Raw genomic sequence first — 20,740 nt, forward strand, 5'->3', positions numbered from 1 at the left:
ACTTCTGAAGGCAAGCCTTTTCACTGGTTAGTTGTTTTCACAAGTCCTTAGTTCTAGGCTGGTTTTCTTCTTGATTAGTTTCCATCTATTATTTGCCTTCTGATGCTTTGGAAAATAGGTTGACCCCTTCTTCTCTGTGGCAGCCCATCAAATATTGGAACACTGCTATCATGTCACCACCCCTAGTCCTTTTCACTAATCTAGACATACCCAATTCCCACAAACATTTGTCATATGTTTTAGCCTCCAGCCCCCTAATCATCTATGTTTACCATCCATTTAGACTAGATGCCCCCCCTGGTTTGGTTTATAGAACAGTGGCCACAAGCAGAGCCTTCTCAAAGACAGTACCCCCATTATAGAACTTTCGTCTAAAGAAAATATGAACAGTGCAACCCTCACCCGTTTAGAGGCAACTCCAAACATACTATTCAGCCAGGCATATGTAAAACAACAACACATTTTATGGTCAAACAGCATTAAGTAAATTACTACTACTATTTTTCTTTCTTAAAATACACACTTTTAATATTGTTTTAAGCCAGTGGTTCTCAACCTTTTTAATGCCGCGACCCCAACCGGTTGTAAGTCGAGGACTAAACCGGTCGTAAGTCGAGGACTACCCAACCGGTCGTAAGTCGAGGACTTTCCCTGCCCGGGAGCGCCGCACATGAGTGGTTCCGCCCCCTGCGCCGGCCGAGGCGTAGGTGGCAAGCGGCAGAGACGGAGCAGGCCGACCACCAGCTGGCCCAGCCCAAGGGAGGTAAGGCACCCGCCGGAAAAGGGGGAAAAAATGGCAGACAAAAAAAATGGCGGACAAAAAAAATGGTGGACAGCCTTGCTTGGCGACCCCCATGAAATGGTCGATCGACCCCAAATGGGGTCCCGACCCACAGGTTGAGAACCACTGTTTTAAGCAGTGCTAGTGATCCTTTACAATAGCTGTCTTTGAGAGTTTTCTTGTAAACCACCCTGGATTTCTCAGAAACTTTTAATTTCAAATTAGATGTTGATTTAATAAATTAGGCAGAAGAAACAAATGTTTAAATGCATCTAAATCCTACAGACCTACTGCCTCCTAGGCGCATACTGCAAAGAAAATAAGGCATTGCATTTCTAGCCAGCATAGCCACAGGATGATGGGAACTGTGGTTCATGACACCCAAAATATATTAGTTTGGGTAAGACTGGATTAAATTATAAAAAAGCAGATGAAGGGAAGTATTTTTGTCTCTGACAAAATAATTGGGGGGGGGAGTTGACTCGGCCTTTTAATTTCAACTCACACCAATTCCTAACTTCCCATTCAATCCAAAGAGTTTTTTTATTGCCTGGATTTTAGGGAGGGGAGGAGGCAAGAATAGACCACAAAGCTAATCTGCAAGTTTGCTCTCTTGCCTGCCTGCACACCACCTTCATGTGTATGTGTATGAGAGACAGAGAGAGAGATCCCCTTTTTGTAAATTTGCTTACTCTGCAACTCCCTGCTGGCTCTCTCTCTCTCTCTCTCTCTTTCTCTCTCTCACACACACACGCGCGCGCGCGCGCACACACACACACACACACAGGTTAATAAAAAAGAGAAGGAGGGGGGGAAAGGTGGAAGCTCTCCTTTTTTGTAAAACCTCGGCTTCCTCCTCTTTCCCTCCTGGCTCTCTCTCTCTCTGTCTCTCCGCCTCCTTCTCTTCCACTCCTCTCTCTCTCTCTCTCTCTCTCTCTCTCTCTCTCTCTCACACACACACACACACACATACACACACACACACACACACAGAGTAACCCTTCCTGCTTTCTTTTCCTTCTCACCCTTTCTGGCCTGGCAAAGCATAGCCACGCGAGGAGAAGCCCAGCAAAGTGGGGCGTGACGGGGTTAAGCTGGGAGGGGAGGGGCGGGCTAAGGCAAATGAGCTGCTGCTGCACACCACCAGCTTGCATGGCCAAGTCTTCTATGTAGAAGATGAATGCACGAATCATGCTCTGCAACATTCTTAAATATATGGGAACATTGAACTTTTTATCCCTGCAATATATATAGATTATCTTCCTTTATGCCTTCTGCACAAATATTCCCATTCCTTTTGATGAGACACTTCCCATTTACAAAAATGATCTCAAAACCTTGTTTGTCTAAATTAGACACACTTAACAAATTATGTTCCATCTCAGGTACATAAAGCACATTGGTAAACTTTGATTCCAAATATGGAATTTTTATATCGCCTCTTCCGATGACTTTTGCTTTCTGGCCATTTGCCAAAGCCACAGCTTCTTGTGCTACTGGAACAAACCTGCAAAATAATTCAGAGTCATTAACAATTGTTTGACTTGCCCCACTATCTATTAGCCACTTGTCTCTGTTGTTGCTATTGCAAACGTTTGCAACACCAAAATGTTCCTTTTGCAAATTAGTCTTCTTTGCATGCACAAATGTCCTTTGCTGCAAATTGTTCCTCTGCAAACAGTTCCTTTTCAGATGTGTGCTCGCTCCACAAATGTAGCAATTCTTTTCTTGCTGCTTGCAAAATCTCTCTTTTGTTGCAATTTGGTCCCATCTGCTGCTGGTTCCTTCTCCGGAGACTTGCAGTCTGGACCCCCTCCTCAGGAATTTCTCCTCCTCATGGCTACTCCTGAAATGGCGTTTTTCATCTTCATTAAGCAAACATGCCTTTAAAGGCTCAAAATTTAAGTCTTGTTCTTCCTCTTCTGCAAATATTGCAGAAACTGTGTCCCAGGTTTTATCTAAACTGTTCAACACCAATAAAACCTTCTGGGACTCAGGGAATTTAATCCCATGTTGTTCTAAGTCCAAAAATAAACTTTGCATTTTATTTAAATGCTGTTCCACAGATTCACCTGGTTGCAAACAGACCCTGTAAAGTTTTCTAGACAATTGCACTATATTGCATGCAGAAACATTCATGTGCACAGTTCTCAACTTCAGCCAAATTTCCTTTGCAGTCTTTAAATTTGCAACATTTAGAAATTGTTCATCATCTAAATTTAAGATGAGATAAGCCAATGCTTGATCATGACTTTTCTGATCAGCAGCTGCAAACACTTGTGGGGGATTTTCTACGATATACCACAGCTCTTTTGCTTTCAGCAAACATTCCATTTTCGCAGCCCATATAATGTAATTCTTTTGGCCTAAACGAGGCACAGAGCTTTCCTTAAATTCCATTGCAGCCATTCTGCTAATTCTGCCTTGTTCTTATACTTTCTAAATACAGGCAATTTCTTCCAGCTTTAAATTACAATGCAGTCCTTAGTAAGTTCTGGGCCCATAACCTGTTAGAGAATTTTAATTTCTCTATTGGTGAAAATAAATCAGAAGCTCTCACAGTTGACTGCATTTAGCTGATTCAAATAAACTCTTTATATTCATATCAAAAAAATTTACAATACCATACATTCTTCTTCACAGCAACATAGCATAATAAATGAAGACTTCTTACAGCAGAGACAGACCTGAGACTGAATAACAATTCAGCTTCTAACTCAATACCTTTTGCACAGACTCAGTAGCACTTTCTTCACATTGGCTGACTGAGTTACCACATGATTCTTCCTGCTCATGAATATTCCAACAGATTCTATAAGGTGCTGTAGGGCTTCGTAGAATAGGTCAATTTCATCCTCTTCAGCACCAGTGGTTGGGGCATAGACTTGGACTACTGTGATATTAAATGGTTTGCCTTGGATTCGCACTGAGATCATTCTGTCATTTTGCGGATTGTATCCCAGTATTGCTTTTCCTACTCTTTTATTGACTATGAAGGCTACTCCATTTCTTCTGAGGGATTCTTACCCGCAGTAGTATACCTGATGGTCCTTTGAATTAAATTCACCCATTCCTGTCCATTTTAGTTTGCTGATTCCTAAGATGTTGATGTTCAGTCTTCTCATCTCTTGTTTGACCACGTCCAGCTTGCCTTGATTCATGGATCTTACATTCCAGGTTCATATGGAGAATAGATCTTTACAGCCTCGGACTTTCACCACCAGATGCATCCTCAGCTGAGCATCCTTTCGGCTTTGGCCCAGTCGCTTCACTCTTTCTGGCACTACTAGTACTAGCCCTCTGCTCTTCCCCAGTAGCATATTGAATACCTTCCGACCTGAGGGGCTCATCTTCCAGCGTCATATCTTTTTGCCTTATGGTACTGTCCATGGGGTTTTCATGGCAAAGATACTGGAGTGGGTTGCCATTTCCTTCTCCAGTGGATCCCATTTTGTCAGAACTCTTTGGTATGACCTGTCCATCTTGGGTGGCCCTGCACAGCATAGCTCATAGTTTCATTGAGTTATGCAAGCCCCTTTGCCATGACAAGGCAGTAATCCATGAAGGAGTTGGCAACATTATATACTGTTTATTTATTGGATGCATTTATGCCCAGCTCTGGAATCTGAAATGATCCTAGGAAAGTTGGCAAAATAAACAATAAAAGCAAAGTATTCTCCAGCATGGAAAGAATGGAGAATCCACAGATGGGTTTTAGAAGTCCTCTAGCCCAATTAGACCAATCAATCAAAGTTGCCATGCCCCTGCTGGACTGGACCATGCCCCAGTTTCTTTTTGGTCTCAGCCCAGAAGAGACGTGATAATTTGGCTCCCAGAAAAGACTTTAGGAAGACAGGTTGTATTTTCTTTAACTTAATTCGTGGATTCTTCGCTTCTTTCTTGCCAGCTAGTCAGCGCTGGGCTCAGCGCTGTCCTAGTTTGCAAATTAGCTGTTTGCCTTTGGCAGTTTTACAGCCTTTGCCCAACTGATCATTGTGATCGCTGCTTTCTGCACAGCGCGTCGATCGGGTTCCTGGCTTACAGCAAGCCTTTGTTTTCGTTAACTTCTGCCCAGTGTTTATCTGTTTTTCCCTCAAAAACAGCTCTCACCTTTACTTTTCCTCATTGGTAGTCGCGGGCGCCATCTTGTGGCTCGCCATACGAACGTCTTCACTCGCCTGTTAGCTTTTCTCTTGTTAGTTGCAGTTTAGAACCTTATTTTGTTTTTTATTTAATCTCCGGCCGGAGGAGCTCTGTTTCCCTGGGTTCTTTTGCCTGTGATATAGGGGCTCCTATATCTGCAAGAGTGTTCTAGGCTCTTCTCCTCCCCTGCTGCAGGCGCCATTTTGGATCGCCACGTGTCTGGTGACAGGGATCTACCATTGCAATCTCCTTTCTGCATCGTGCATTAATCAGCACTCCCAGCTGTTTATATTATATTATTTCTTCTATTGAGTATACAGTCATAAGCATTTCTTACATTCTTACCTGCTAGATTGCTCCAGTTGCTGAGCTGAACTCAATTGGGCTGTTTCTTTTCTCCCTGTTCCGCTGTCTGCATCTAGTGGACTGGCAATTACTGTCATAGCCGCTAGTAAGTGAGGCACGAGGGTCCCCGTCACACAAAATTATTTATTATAATAATAATCAAGAATAGTATACAATTAAAAGGGGAGAAGACAGCTCGCTTGTTGGTGCGCGACACCCATTGTACAGTGTGACTCCGTGCTTAACGGTGGGCCAGACTTCACAGATCCTCGTGTAGGCCTGTACCACCCAGGTGGGCCGTAGCCACATCTCCTGCAGATCAGGACAGCTTCAGCGATCTGCTGGAAAACTCTTGCTTTTTCATTTATGGCGGATAACATCGTTCCACAGGCTTCTACTTCCAGTGGAAATAAGAAACACAAGTCACCCAACCAAGAAGCGGCCGCAAAAATCAAGGCCAAAACCAAACGGACCTCTAAGGTGGCCGAGAAGCAGGCTGGTAGCAGGCATAGGGCGTTAGAAAGGCAATTTTCCAAAGCCCAACAGCGTGCAGCGGAGGTCCTGGCTACCTCACCTCCCCCTCTTACATCCACAATGGAGGGCCCACGCCCCTCGTCCTTCGTGCGGGCTTGGTCCCCAGAACAGGGTCTAGATCAAGGTCCCTCACTCAGATTCAGCCAGGATCATCTTTCTCTTTTTGAACAGGATCTGAGAGTACGGATCCAAGATCCGGTACCAGGCACCGAATTCACCTCTCCCTCAGCGGCTTGTGGACCCTCGGGAGTTCTTCCTTTGTGGGTCCGCCTCTGGCTCCATCGGCTTCATTCACTCCTACAGCGGCGGGCCTTCGGCCCCCGGATCAGCCTTCATTTACTGACCAACTCCAGGCCATGATTTCTCAGGCGGTTGCTCAAGCTATGGTGTCTTCTGCGCGGACTCTTTCGGACCCGGGGCCATTTAACCCCCCTCCGTCCACGGGGATTTCCCGGTCCAGGGATTATCAGTACCCAGATCCGGCCTCGTCACCACATTCCTGTGACAGCGAGGTGTCCGAATATTCTGAGCAGGCCCTCGAAGAGGGTCAGTGGTCAGATGATGAGGAGACGCACATGGAGACCACTCCCTTGGTCGATGTGTTCAATCCTACCTCTTTCCCTTCGTTCTTACGCAAGGCCTGCACCACTGGAAAGATCGAACCGGTGAAGCCCCAGCTGGTCGATCAGGCTCCTAGTCAAGGTTCTGGATCACTGTTTTTGGAACCAGTTGTAAAAAGCCAGCAGATCCCTTGCCCCCCCATGTTTTTGAAATCCATACAGGATCAATGGGGATCCCCTGGCACTTTTCGGCCCTTGGGGGAATAGACCGCAAGCTTTTAGATACGGTTTCTACCCTCAATGACGCGCTGGAGGTTCTGGGAGTAGACGAGTCCCTTTCCCCCATTTTGTCTGATTCCAAGATTCCAGGGGATATGTCTGAGGCTCTGAAGGTTTAGGACAAAAAGTCCGAGGTTTCTTTCCGCAGAACACACCAGGCTTCAGTGTGGACGATTAGAGCTTCCATGTCGAACTCCTTTTTCGCCAGGATTTCACTGATCTGGCTACACGAACTTCAGTCCAGGATCTCCCCAGACGAGGTAAGAGTGCACCAGGACATGACCAAATTACGGGCAGCACTGGAATATATGGCGGACGTGTCTTTGCAATTGGCCAGATTCTCGGCCCGTGCCATAGCCTCCAACGTTGCCGCATGTAGGTTGTTCTGGGTTAAGAACTGGCGTGCCGACACCAAGCACAAATGGAGAGTAGCTGCTGCCCCATACCAGAGCGGTTGCTTATTTGGAGAGGCACTTACTACTTACCTGGTGGAGAACAGGGAAAAGAAGAGAGTACTCTCTCATCTTTCCAAGAGAACAGGCAGGTGTTTCACCCCATACAACTGCCGTCCTTCCTTTCGGCCAGGTTCAGACCAGGTTTCGGAGAACGTATCTCGGTCCTTTCCAGCAGGACCGGACCGTTCCTCGGATCGGTCCGGCTACAGAGACAGATCCAGACAACAATTTCAAAACAGGCAGTCCTTTCGTGGAAGGGGAGGTCGTCCCTTCCATAGGTCAAAGTGACTCGGGACGGACTCCTCCCATAGGCGGCAGACTGACTTATTATTTCCACAAATGGGAAGACACCACCACGGACACTTGGGTTCTCACCACCATCAGGGACGGTCTGTCCCTGGAGTTCTTAACACACACCCCTCAACATTTTATCGCCTGTCCCTTTTCGCGGAATCCCGTAAAGCAGCTTCTCATGAGGGAAGCCATTCAACATCTGCTAAACGTAGAGGCCATAGAGCAGGTACCATCGGATCAATTGGGGCAGGGTTTTTACTCCATCCTCTTCGTGGTTCCGAAAGCCTCGGGGGGCTGGAGACCGATACTCGATCTCAAGGTCCTGAATTCGTACCTAGCGTATCACAAGTTCAAGATGCAAACTCTTCAATCCATCTTGGCCAGCATTCATCAGGGGGATTTCCTGACGTCAATAGATCTTACAGAAGCATACCTCCATATCCCCATACATCCGGGTCACAGACAGTTCCTCAGATTCAGGTATTCCAAACATCACTACCAATACAAGGCTCTGCCGTTCGGCCTATCATTGGCCCCCATGGTATTTACCAAAGTCCTGGTGGTTCTTGCCACACACTTCAGGTTGGTACCGATTCACGTTCAGTGTTACTTGGACAATATCCTAACCCAGTCGTCCTCTGCACCGAAAGCGCTGTCGGACCTGGCACTAACAATCGAGATGCTTCAGGATCATGTTTTTTTGATCAACTTCCAAAAGAGCCACTTGACTCCAGTCAACCGACTGTTACACTTAGGCACAATAATAGATACCAACCTTTGTCAAGTATTTTTATCTCAGGAGCATCAGGTCAGCATCTGTACTCTGGTCCTCAAGGTCTGCAGGGAGCAACGGGTGACCCTAGCCCTGCTCTCTCAGCTGTTGGGAAAACTGATTTCCTGCATTGCCATGGTGCCCTGGGCCAGACTCCACACGAGACAGATCCAGTGGTTCTTACTCCCCTACCAGAGGCGGGGCATAAGCTCCTTTCCCCAGAGGGTACGGTTTCCAGCGCAGACACTCAGATTCCTTTTCTGGTGGCTATCCCCGGCTTTGTCCAAGGGGTCCCTTTTCAGAGAACCCGTTAGAGTGACTTTGAGCATGGATGCCAGCCTATTCGGCTGGTGGGGGCATACCTTCGACTTCAGTTCACCCAGGGCCAGTGGTCCCAGCGGGACCTCAAACAAAACATCAATTGGCTAGAACTCTGGGCCATACACCTAGCACTTTGCCACTTCCGGAAAACGGTTGCGGGATGTCACGTGTTGGTCCTGATGGACAATGTGGTGGCAAAGGCTCATGTAAACAGGCAGGGCGGCACTCGATCTCGGGCCCTGATGTCTGAGGCCACGTTACTGGGATCATGGGCGGAGCGAAATCTCCTTTCCCTGAAGGCGGAGCACATTTCAGGAGAGGCAGACCGGCAGGCGGATTACCTGAGTCGCTCTACGGTAGACCAGAGTGGCGTCTACATCCCCGTCTCTTTCGGGAGATCATGCATCGGTTCGGCCAGCCGAGGGTGGACCTTTTCGCCTCCCCAGCGAACGCCCAACTCCTCCAGTTTTTCTCCCATTTCCCCTCTCAGGGGTCGGAGGGAGCAGATGCCCTCTGCAGTCCTTGGCCAGAGGGGCTACTATATGCTTTCTCTCCTTTCCCCCTGATTCCGGCTGTCATCAGAAAACTGTTGCAGGAGCAAGCAGAGCTGATATTTGTGGCCCCATACTGGCCGAGGCGACCATGATTCGTGGATCTTGTGAACCTTGCCGTAGTTCCTCCATGGAGGATCCCTCCAGATCGGATCGTTCTAACGCAAGGGGTCCTACAACACCCAGACCCGCAGTGGCTCCAACTAGCCGCCTGGCATCTGAACTCCAGTTCCTAATATGAGGTTCGTACTCTTCAGGAGTGATCTCAATGATTCAGGCCTCTAGGCGGCCGGCGACAAATCGGATTTACGATGCCACTTGGAAAAACTTCTGTCACTGGTGTGATCGCAATAGTTTGCCCATCTCTTCTGTTACTGTTCCGAGAATACTCGAGTATCTCTTGGAGGGCGTGGATAAAGGCCTAGCACCCAGCACTATCTGTAGGCAAGTGGCGGCACTCTCCATGGTTTTCACATGTGCCAATTCTGCACCATTGTCTCAGCACCCGAGGGTTCGATCCTCTATCAAGGGGGTCACAAACAGCAAGCCTCCTGTAGTCCACCGCTACCCCACTTGGGAGTTACCTCGGGTACTCCAGGCTCTTACGGGATCCCCCTTTGAACCCATCAGGTCTTGCACTCTGCATCTCTTGTCTCATAAGGTGGCTTTCTTGATTGCAGTTACATCGGCGAGGCATGTTTCTGAACTGGCAGCTCTTTCCTTTAGGGAAGACCTATGCACCTTTCACCAGGACAGGGTGGTCCTGCGGTTGGACCCCTCATTTATTCCCAAGGTTAACACCCTGTTTCATCGGGCACAAGAGATTGTGTTGCCGGACTTTTGTCCCAACCCATCACATGTCTTGGAGCGGCAATGGCATTCTCTGGATGTGCACAGGGCACTGTGATATTACCTTAAGCGGACTGCTGCGTTTCGTAGATCTGAGGCACTTTTTGTCTCCTTCCCTCCAGCTTCTAAGGGTCAGAAGGTCTCTTCTACTATTGCCCGGTGGATTAAGGCTTGTATTGCAGAGTCGTACCAGGTTCGTTCCTTGCCAGTTCCAAGCCGTCTGACGGCACATTCCACGCGCAGTGCTTCTACATCAGCTGTGTGGCAGACTCAAGCTTCTATAGTTGACATTTGTAGGGCGGCAACATGGTCATCGCCTTTCCCCTTCATCCATCATTACAAACTCGACAAATTTGCCTCTGCAGAGGCCTCTTTCGGCCGCCGTGTCTTACAGCAGTTGGTCCAAGCAGCACCGACACTTGACCGGCCTGCGTCCCACCCGTAGGGTTACATGGGCTTTGGTATGTCCCATCTGTTGATTCTCCATTCTTTTCATGCTGGAGAAGGAGCGTTGTCTTACCTGAACGCCTTTTCTCAGCATGAAGAATGGAGAATCCACCCCCTCCCTTTTGAATTTCGCAGTCAGGTCAGTGGCAGTAGTCTGGGAGCCAACACGTCACACAATCATTGGCTTCGCCCTTTTTTTCAAAACTGGGGCATGGTCCAGTCCAGCAGGGTCGTGGCAACTTTGATTGATTGATCTAATTGGGCTAGAGGACTTCTAAAACCCATCTGTGGATTCTCCATTCTTCATGCTGAGAAAAGGCATTCAGGTAAGGCAATGCCCCTTCTGTAACCATTATTTATTAAATGTATGTGCTGTCCATCTCATCAGAGGTTATAGACCTCTTTTTAGAGGCAGATAATAGTCACTTTAAAGATTGGTAGATATTTTTTAGTACCTTTTTGACTTGTTTGTTCAAACTAGATTTATACAACATTAATCAAATTTAAATTAGATTTTTAAAAGCATTTTTAATGTTTTGTGTAAAAAATTTATACAGAAGTATAATAACTTTATTTTACCTGCTAATATAAAGATGAGAGATAAAATAACAGCCCTGGTAACAAAGTTCTCTAAAAGTGCAAAGACAAAAGAATCAGAAATGTTGAGGTGATGAAAAAGAATCTAAAGAGAAATACAGGGAAAATAAATAAATAGTGAAAAAAAAAGATGCAAAACATGTTCTTGCAAATTGATTTTCTGGTCTGGAGTGTACCTTTTATTGATTAAAACTTAATTATGGAAGCCAGCTATAAAAGGAAATCCTTTGAAAAGTATATTAATTAAGCTCTTCAGATCATCAATCGCTCTCTTTTTTAGAGAAAGCTAGCCAGATCAAATGAGGATATTAGTATAATTAAAAACTGGTGATAGTTCTAGTATATCATGCTCCAAACATCCATCACAGTTGATTAAATTGGTAGCAATCCACATCCTGATGATTTCACAAGTATATACCTTCTTACTAGATAATAAAATCATTGCAGTTTATAAATAAAATTCATTTGAAACAATTCAGAATAATATATTTATGTACCTTCTAAAAATGAAAGTGACGTGTGAATTCTGAAGAGTATATTTAGGGCTAGATCATATCGAACATAATCCATGTCATTTTTATTAGAAATAAGCCTGTTAAAGAATTTTTTACGAGTTAATAATTACTGCTTTAAGATTATGACTTAGAGTAAATCTACCACTCCTTGTGTTTAACTGAAAATATGAGCAAAGCCAGATACTTCTGAAAAAGTTATGTACTGGATAGTCGTTTAAGGAAGGGCAGCTCTAGGTGATCTCGTTAGTAGAGTTTGGTGGGATCAGCAAACTGCAGTTAGAAATAAGAAATAAAATTAATTCCAAAGCAAACATGTTTTAACATTGACAATTGGAACTTATTTTCATGTTTAATAACTCAGAGTCAATTTTTGAAGTTACAAATTTATCACATGTAGAATTATAAAACTTTCATACTTTAGATTCTGTTATTTATTGACTTCTGAATGATCAATGTGCAGCGACTGGCTTGACTTTTGAGGTATACCACAAAGATGTATATACAATACATCTTAACGCAATTCTACATATAATCTAGTATCTTGTTCTGGTGATGGGTGGAGTGTTTGGTTTTGGTTTTTGGTGTTTTCAAGCCATTATTGACTCCTGGAAACTGCCTGGACTAGTCCATGCAGTTTTCTTGGCAAAATTTCAGAAGCCATTATCTTTTTCCTATGGTTGAAAGGATAAATTTCACAGTCTCCTGGTTTCTAGTCTATCCTGTATCTTTGTATGTGATGCTCTTTCTAATAATAATTCGCAAAATTAAATAGATTCTTCCCTTGAAGTGGTAATCTAATTTATGTTTCTTGAAATCCTTGATGCAAACTCATATAATTAATATATGTAAGATAAGATAAGATAACATTTATTGTCATTTTTATACTGTGGGCACAATGGCACACATCAAAAATGAAATTTAGTTGGCCGCTCTCAAAGTGAAACACATACATGACACACACCTAAACATACTATGAACAACATAGGTATAGACCCACATCCCTACATAAACGTAGCAAATAAATATTAAATATTGTCCATCTTGAATATATAACAAAAGGACGAAGCTCTCGATTGTCCCCCTGTAGAAAGTGGTCGGGACAGGGGAAGGAAGATGTGCTTTTCTCCAGCAGGAATGGTGTAGAGTCCACAGAATGGGTTAATTCAGCCTTTCTGCTCAGACTAAGACAAAAAAACTTTGCCACGCCTCTCTCTGGGTGTGTCTTCCCAGTTTTTTATCTTAGTCTAGAGCTTAGCACACGTTTTTTGCAAGGCTCCTTAGCTAGGCCAAATTAAATTTGTTATTCTCTTCAATTGGATATACTTAAGATTGGAATTTCCAAATTTTCTTTCCAATAATTGGGTATCTCCAAAAAAAAATAAATTTTTTTTTTCCTATTCGGTGAGACAAGGATTCTGCCTTCTCTCCCTGCTGCCCCTCGGGGCTCGAAGGTGGGAGGCTGCAAGCTCCGTTCGAGGGAGAGTCGAATGGCAAGCCTCCGCGATCCCGAAGCTCGGCTGAGCTGCGGAGATCGGATTACAGGAGAACTCCGGAGCTTATTTCTTCGGAGAGAGAGCGTTTCCCCCGGTCTCCGGATTGCTGAACCAACTACGCCTTCAACAGCAGGCTTCTTGGAACGTTCCTTGCCTCCAACCTCTCTTCGGATCGCAGCAGCTGCTGCGATCCCAAACGCAAGTTTTGGAGAAAAGGGGGGGGGAAATTAAGGCTTTTCCTTCCCTCTCTTATCCTTGCCCAAAACTCTTACCAAGGGTCTTCAAGCTTCCCTCGATCCTATTTTGACGACGCTGAATCTCACGGCCGCCATTTTGAAGGTCTTAGCGAGGGCGCTCTTTTGCTGGGCCACGTGGCGGACGCCATTTTGAAGGCCGGATTTCACTGCTTACTCCCTTATCTACAAGGGGGATTGCACATAAGGTCACGTGAGGGAAGTTTTTTTGCAGACCTTATTCTAAAGAATAATATTAAAATCCTTGTTCCTCTCTCCTTATTAAAACAAGGGGTTATTTACAAGGGCCTCCTGGCTAAGCCATTTTGAAGGCCAAATCGGTTTCTACTGTATCATTGCATTGCCTGAGTGCCTTGGTCTATGAGCAGGCCTGTGCGGGGGGGAAAAGTATTTGTCTCACAGTCACCGCAGGTGCTGTGCACTTATTTTCTACTTTTCTGATTGGGACTTAACTGCAATGAACCACTCAAGGTGTATTTTCTGATTTTATATCTAAGAGAGAGGAGTGAGGAGATTCCTGTTTGACCACCTGTTTCAATTAGTCAGTGACCTTTAGTCACAGGCCTATACAGGCAGTATTAGAACGCTGTCTGGCTGCTCTTGCCATTGTTAGCTGTTCAGAGTAAGGATCGGTTTTCCATCTCTGCGTGATCTGCGTGTTAATTTTCCCCCACCTCTGGGTACGACTGCCTAGGAGTACCCAGAGCACAATGGCAGACAGTCCCTCGCCCCAGGCAACTCAGACCAGTGTCCCCCCTGCTCAATCAAAACGCAGATCAGAGGAAGTAGCAGTGGGGGGAGGAAAGAAAAAAGCTAAAACCAAACATTTAATTACAAAGGAGGTGTCTAAAACAGCTGAGCGAGAGGCCTCGACGAGGCACCTAGCATTGGAAAGAGAATTCTCCAAGGCACAGAGGCTGAGGTCCACTGGGGCTGAATTGGTTTTCCCCGCCCCATTGGACGCCCCTTCGCTAGAGCCTCAATTTGCATCATCACAGGATGCTCCACGATCTCCGTCTCCTCAGGGGGAAACTGAGCAGGTTGGTCCTCATCATTTCTCCTCCTCTTCTTCGTCCCACCAAGCACCAGTGAGCAGACGTGTCCCAACTGGGGTTGGGGCCAGCTCCAGGGATCAAGAGGAAATGTGGTCCCAGAGTCAATTCCAGGCCTTTATGCATCATGCATTCAAGCAGTTTATGGCATCTGCCGGCCGGGACCAGGAACAGTCACATTCCTCCCCTTCCACACCCGCTCCACCCCCCAGGAGGGGCAGGATATAGGGCCTTGTTCTGATGTCTCAGAGACTTCATCGCAAGTAGGGGAGGGGGGATCAATCGACCTAGAGGCAGCGGACAACATATTGTCAGAGGATGAGGAACCAGCTCCTGAGCAGGTGACATCCTCGGGTCTATTCGATCCTTCCATATTCCGGTCCCTCCTATTAAAGGCCATAGCCACAGTTAAACTCACCTCGGCTCACGAGGAGACACCATCTACCTCCTCGAATCAAGAGACCAATCCTCTGCAGAAAAGGTCAAGGAGGAACCTCAGATCCCATGTCCATCGGTTTTCAGGACCACGGTGGAAAAGCAGTGGTCGTCCCTAGCTTCCACTCCTTCTCCAAGTAGTCTGGATAAAAAGCTCTATAACGTTTCCTCTTCCTTTGCATCTCTTTTAGAAGTCCCAACTGTGGATGCCCCGTTGGCTTCTTTGTTCTCCAACACTGCTGTTCCCGAGGACATGGCTGAGTTCTTAAAGGCAGAGGATAAAAGGTTTGAGTTCTCGTGCCGCAGGGCTCACCAATCTTCGGTTTGGGCAATAAGGGTGGCCACCTCATCCTCCTTCTTCGCTCGTTCAGCGATCATGTGGCTACAGGATCTCCAGGCTCTCATTCCACCAGATCAGGTCAGAGCACACCAAACTCTAGGCAAGATTGTAGCAGCTTCAGAGTACATTGCGGATACTTCTCTGCATTCGGCCAGATGCTCGGCCCGGTCAGTTGCTGCCACAGTGGCGTCACACAGGCTTCTCTGGTTGAAACAGTGGCGCACGGACCTAAAGGCAAAGTGGCGCCTGTCTACTTCCAGGTACAGTGGAACGCACTTATTCGGCGCTGTGCTTGACCCTCATGTCATTGAGGGCAAGGACAAGCGAAAAATCTTGGCTCACCCATCCAAAAAGTTGGATAGGCAACCCCAACTAGGTTACCGTAGGTCATCTTTTCGCTCCAGTGACTCTTGGGAGTGGAGGCAGCCCTTTCGGGCAGGGCAGTCCTGGGATTGGCCCAGAGGCTCACGGTCCTATCTTTCTAGGCAGGATCGCCAACAGGACCGCCAAGGTGGTGGAGCCAGGGGCCAGTCCCAGAACAAGCGTCCCTTCAGGGGCTCAGGCGGCTGGCCATTCAGGCGGCCCAAGTGACGCCAAGGGGGATTGCCCCATTGGGGGTCGCCTGGCTTTGTTTTACGACGTCTGGGAGGGCACTACCACGGACGCCTGGGTCAGGGAGACCATAAGACACGGTTTCTCACTAGAGTGTCAATCTTTACCCCCAGATCGTTTCATACAGTGCCCGGTTTCAAACAATTCCTCAAAGGCTCGTTTAGTGTCGACAGCAATCGCCCACTTATTAGACATCAGGGCAATAGAAAGGGTGCCTCCAGACCAGATAGGAACCGGATTTTATTCCATCCTGTTCGTGGTCCCCAAGGCCTCAGGGGGATGGAGGGCGATACTGGATCTGAAGGGTCTAAATCACTTCCTTATTTACAGGAAGTTCAAAATGCAGACCCTGAAGTCCATCCTGGCAAGCATCAGGAAAGGGGACTTCCTCTCCTCCATCGACCTGACGGAGGCCTACCTTCACATTCCGATCCTACAGGAACACCGCAGATTTCTGTGGTTTGCCTACGCACACCGGCATTACCAGTATGGGGCCCTCCCCTTCGGCCTCTCCTCAACTCCCAGGGTCTTCACAAAGATCTTGGCCGTACTGGCGGCTCATCTAAGGATGAGGCCCGTGCGAGTACAGTGTTACCTGGACGACATACTCGTGCAGTCCAGATCCTTCCACTCAGCCCAGTCAGATCTGGAAATCACAATCTGGACTCTTCAGGATCACGGTTTTTCCGTAAATTTCAAGAAGAGTCACACGACTCCCACAAGACGGCTTATCCATCTAGGAGCGCTGATAGACTCAGATCTTTGCGAAGTTTATCTCTCCTCAGAGCGCCAGGTCAGTATTCGGATGCTGGCCTGGCAAGTCCGAAGGGAAAAATGGGTGTCTCTGGTGCGACTTTCCCAACTCCTGGGGAAGATGGTCTCTTGCCTGGGCATCGTTCCATGGGCCAGGCTTCACTCCAGGAGCCTCCAATGGTTCCTCCCTTTTCAGAGACACAACATCAGTGCATCCAAAACGAAGGTCAGGGTTCCACACCTAACACTGGTTTCACTGCTTTGGTGGACTTCATCCGCCCTATCCAAGGGCACTCTTTTCAAGGAACCGACCAGGATCACCCTGACCACAGACTCCAGTCTGTTCGGTTGGGGGGCACATCTTCACAATCACTTGGCACAGGGTCGGTGGTCCAGGTCAGACCTGGTCCACAACATCAATTGGCTGGAGCTCAGGGCCATTCACCTGGCCCTCCGGGAGTTCTCACCCCTCGTGATGGGGAAGCATGTGCTGGTCCTGACAGACAACATTACGGCCAAGGCTCACATAAACAAGCAGGGAGGGACCCACTCTTGGTCCCTCATGCAGGAAGCCATGGCGTTGGGACTTTGGGCGGAGTCCACTCTGAAATCCATAAGAGCGGAACACATTTCGGGGGAGGACAATCGACAGGCGGACTCCCTGAGCAGGGCCACCATAGATCATTCAGAGTGGAAACTAGATCCACCCTTGTTCAGGGAGGCAGCCCACAGGTTCGGCCAACCAGTCCTAGACCTCTTTGCCTCCCCGGCCAATGCACAGATCCCCAGGTTTTTTTCCAGATTCCAGTCAGAGCGGGTGGAAGGGACGGACGCCCTCCGGAGCGTATGGCCCAAGGGCGTGCTCTATGCCTTTCCTCCTCTCCCACTGCTCCAAGCGACTATTCGCAAGCTCCTACAAGAGCGAGCGGAGCTAATCTTAATTGCTCCATTTTGGCCGCATCGGCCGTGGTTTGCAGATCTGGTGGACCTGTCGCTCTTGCCACCGTGGAAAATCCCTCCGGACCGAATAGCTCTCAGTCAGGGGAACCTCCAGCATCCGGACCCACAGTGGCTCCAACTAGCCGCTTGGCACTTGAGCGGGAAGGTCTAACTAGGCTAGCATATTCCCCTGGGGTAATCTCAGTTATCCAGGCCTCGAGGTACCCATCAACCAACAGGATCTACGATGCCACTTGGAGAAATTTCTGCTCCTGGTGCAGGCAACAGCATCGCTCGCCGCTATCTGTCACTATCCCAAATATATTAGAATATTTGCTTGAGGGACTAAATAGGGGCCTGTCAATTAGCACCATACGCAGACAGGTAGCGGCGTTGTCGACAGTTCTCACTTGCGAGAACCATGATTCCCTGTCTCACCACCCAGCGGTTGGTGCTTTCCTTAAGGGCGCTGTTAACACCGGCCCTCCTACGATCCATCGTTACCCGTCCTGGGATTTGACCATGGTACTACAAGCATTAACGTCTTCTCCATTTGAACCGCTAGGTTCATGTTCCCTACACTTCCTCACCTTGAAGGTTGCCTTTTTGGTGGCCATTACGTCGGCCAGGAGGATTTCAGAGCTAGCTGCTCTTCTGTCAGGAAGGATCTCTGCATGTTCCACGAGGACAGGGTGGTCCTCAGGTTGGATCCTGCATTTATTCCTAAGGTTAATACAGGGTTTCATCGATCTCAAGACCTGGTACTCCCCAACTTCTGTCCTAACCCTTCCCATCTGGAGAGAGGGTGGCACACCTTGGACGTGCGCAGGGCTCTGCGTCACTATCTTAAGTGGACCTCGGCCTTCCGCAAATCGGAGGCCTTATTCATCTCTTTCCATCCTTCTACGATGGGGAGGAAGGTTTCTTCTTCCACCATTGGACGGTGGATTCGGGCCTGTATCACGAGGGCGTATGTTTCGCAGTCCCTTCCAGTTCCTTCTCAGATCACGGCCCACTCTACGCGCAGCGCTGCGGTCTCTGCATCCTGGTCTACCCAGGCCTAGCTTGAAGACATTTGCAGGGCGGCGACTTGGTCGTCCCCCTCTTCCTTTATTAAACATTATAGGATTGATAGGTTTGCTGCTGCAGATGCGGTTTTTGGGAGACGGGTTCTGCAGCAAGTTGTTGCTCCTCATGAGACACAAGCCTAGACTTCCCTCCCTTCAGGGACATGAGTGGCTTTGGTATGTCCCATTCTGTGGACTCTACACCATTCCTGCTGGAGAAAGGGGCGTTGTCTTACCTGAACGCCTTTTCTCAGCAGGATGGTGTAGAGTCCACATCCCCCCCTGTGTCTCTTTAGTCTAGGCATGAGTTTTTGTTTTTCTTTTTGAAATTTTATTTGGAGCCTTGCGTCTGGATTCTTCGCCTCGACAAGTCCTAAAAACTGGGAAGACACACCCAGAGAGAGGCGTGGCAAAGTTTTTTTGTCTTAGTCTGAGCAGAAAGGCTGAATTAACCCATTCTGTGGACTCTACACCATCCTGCTGAGAAAAGGCGTTCAGGTAAGACAACGCCCCTTTCTCATGCGGTGCAGAAAATGCAGGCGCTGCTGTGCCCGCTTCACCAGTTTCTCACTGTTGAGCGGCCAAGTCAGCCTACTCGTTAGCTGCACACCCAGAAATTTGATGCTGGTAACCATTTCCACAGGTGAATCATTTATGCACAGAGAAGTGTGGCTGTGCCTGCCTTTTCTGAAATCAACAATGATCTCTTTGGTTTTTCCGGTATTTAAAACTAGGCTGTTTTCCTTACACCAGTTCACCAACCCTTTAACCTCCTTGCGGTAAGCTTCCACCTTGTCATCCTGAATAAGGCCCACTACTGTTGTATCATCTGCAAACTTCACAATATGGTTGATGGCAAACCTAGCACAACAGTCATGGGTCGACAGGGTGAACAGCAGCGGACTTAAGACACAGCCCTGAGGAGAACCTGTGCTCAAGAAAATGGTATTAGAGGTATTTGTTCCAACTTGCACATATTGGGGCCTGTTGGTAAGAAAATCAAGAATCCAGTTGCACAAAGGAGTAACTAATATTAACTAATTAACTAATATTAACTAATTAACTAATATTAACTAATTAATTAACTAATTAATTAACTAATTAACTTATATTCTACCATTAGAGCAAATATTAAGATGCAGTCATCTACCACTTACTGAAGAGTAAGCCCTCTTGGTTTGACTGGAATATAATTCTGAGTAGTCATGTATAGGACTGCATTTTATAGCTTCAGTCCTGTACATAATGTTCTGAAGAAAAAAACATGCAGAGAATTGGACAGGTTTGGAGGGAAAAGGGAAAACCTATTAAAAGACAGATGGCAATCCGCAAACCATATCCAAGGAAACCAACAGAAAACATCTTGCAACTCTTGATTTTTTTCAAGGTCAGATTGTATCAATGAAAATTTTGACTTGTTTTCTATTTTTCTCTTTCAGTTGAATGGGTTGTTGGAGTCGCATTTGCTGCAGGAACAGCAGCTATTGGGTATCTCGCTTACAAAAAATTTTTTAGCAAACGCAAAGCCTGTAATGGAATGGTGAACCTCGATATTCAGAAAGATAATCCTAAGGTAGTTCATGCATTTGATATGGAAGATTTGGGAGAGAAAGCAGTTTACTGCCGATGTTGGAGATCTAAAACGGTGAGAGAAGAACATGCTCAATCTCTTGTAAAGTTTTATTGCGAATGTATTTGCTGAATTTCCAAAACAAAATAATGAGTGCTAGATTATAATTGTCAGGGGGGAAACTAAACAGAATGGCTGGAGATTGATACAGAAAGCTGGTACTAGAGAACAATGTTTTGATTGATCCTTGAAATAATGATCAGTGTTTTAAATAGAGAAATCCTGATGATGTCTTAAGAGAAATGTGAAGGCTCAGAAAAATTGGGAGAGGGGAAAACGTTCAAAAAGATTTCTGCAAAATCTTTTTAAAGAATTGGAATATCCTGTATTTATAAATTAAAGGCTAAGAGTTCCACAGAATATTTTATGGTCTTAAGTTAAAACTAATTCAACAAGATATACTTTTTGATGTTTGTTGGGTATGCCAGAGATTTTTTCAGAAAGATTGCGTTTCAACACCTTTATGTTCAGAAAATAAATATCAGGGTACATTTATTCATATGATATTGGTTTGTCCTGTTGACTTTTCTCCAGTACGGGAGATGGAGAATTCACATGTGGGTTTTCATTGGATGCCTGCTCTTGAGACCAAGTAGTCAAACTTGACACGCCCCCTCTTGCTGATCCAGTCTTTAACTTGGTCTCAGCTCTTGACGACGTGTCTGGTGTGGCTCTCAGTCAATAGCAGGTTAGAAAACTTGAGTGAATTCTCCTTTCCCTTA

The 20,740-nt window shown here is 46.7% G+C and overlaps 1 protein-coding gene across 1 annotated transcript in view; it reads left to right on the forward strand.

Moving 5' to 3' along the window:
- Positions 1-20,740, forward strand: part of CISD1 (CDGSH iron sulfur domain 1) — a 39,402-nt gene that overhangs the window by 3,868 nt on the left and 14,794 nt on the right. Inside the window, exon 2 of the mRNA XM_015818841.1 lies at positions 19,828-20,033. Within this exon, the coding sequence (XP_015674327.1) occupies positions 19,828-20,033 (206 nt within the window). The remainder of the gene's footprint in view (positions 1-19,827; positions 20,034-20,740) is intronic.

Source organism: Protobothrops mucrosquamatus, unplaced genomic scaffold (genome assembly GCF_001527695.2).
Source record: "Protobothrops mucrosquamatus isolate PMUCROS unplaced genomic scaffold, P.Mucros_1.0 scaffold803, whole genome shotgun sequence".
Classification (NCBI taxonomy): Eukaryota; Metazoa; Chordata; class Lepidosauria; order Squamata; family Viperidae; genus Protobothrops; species Protobothrops mucrosquamatus.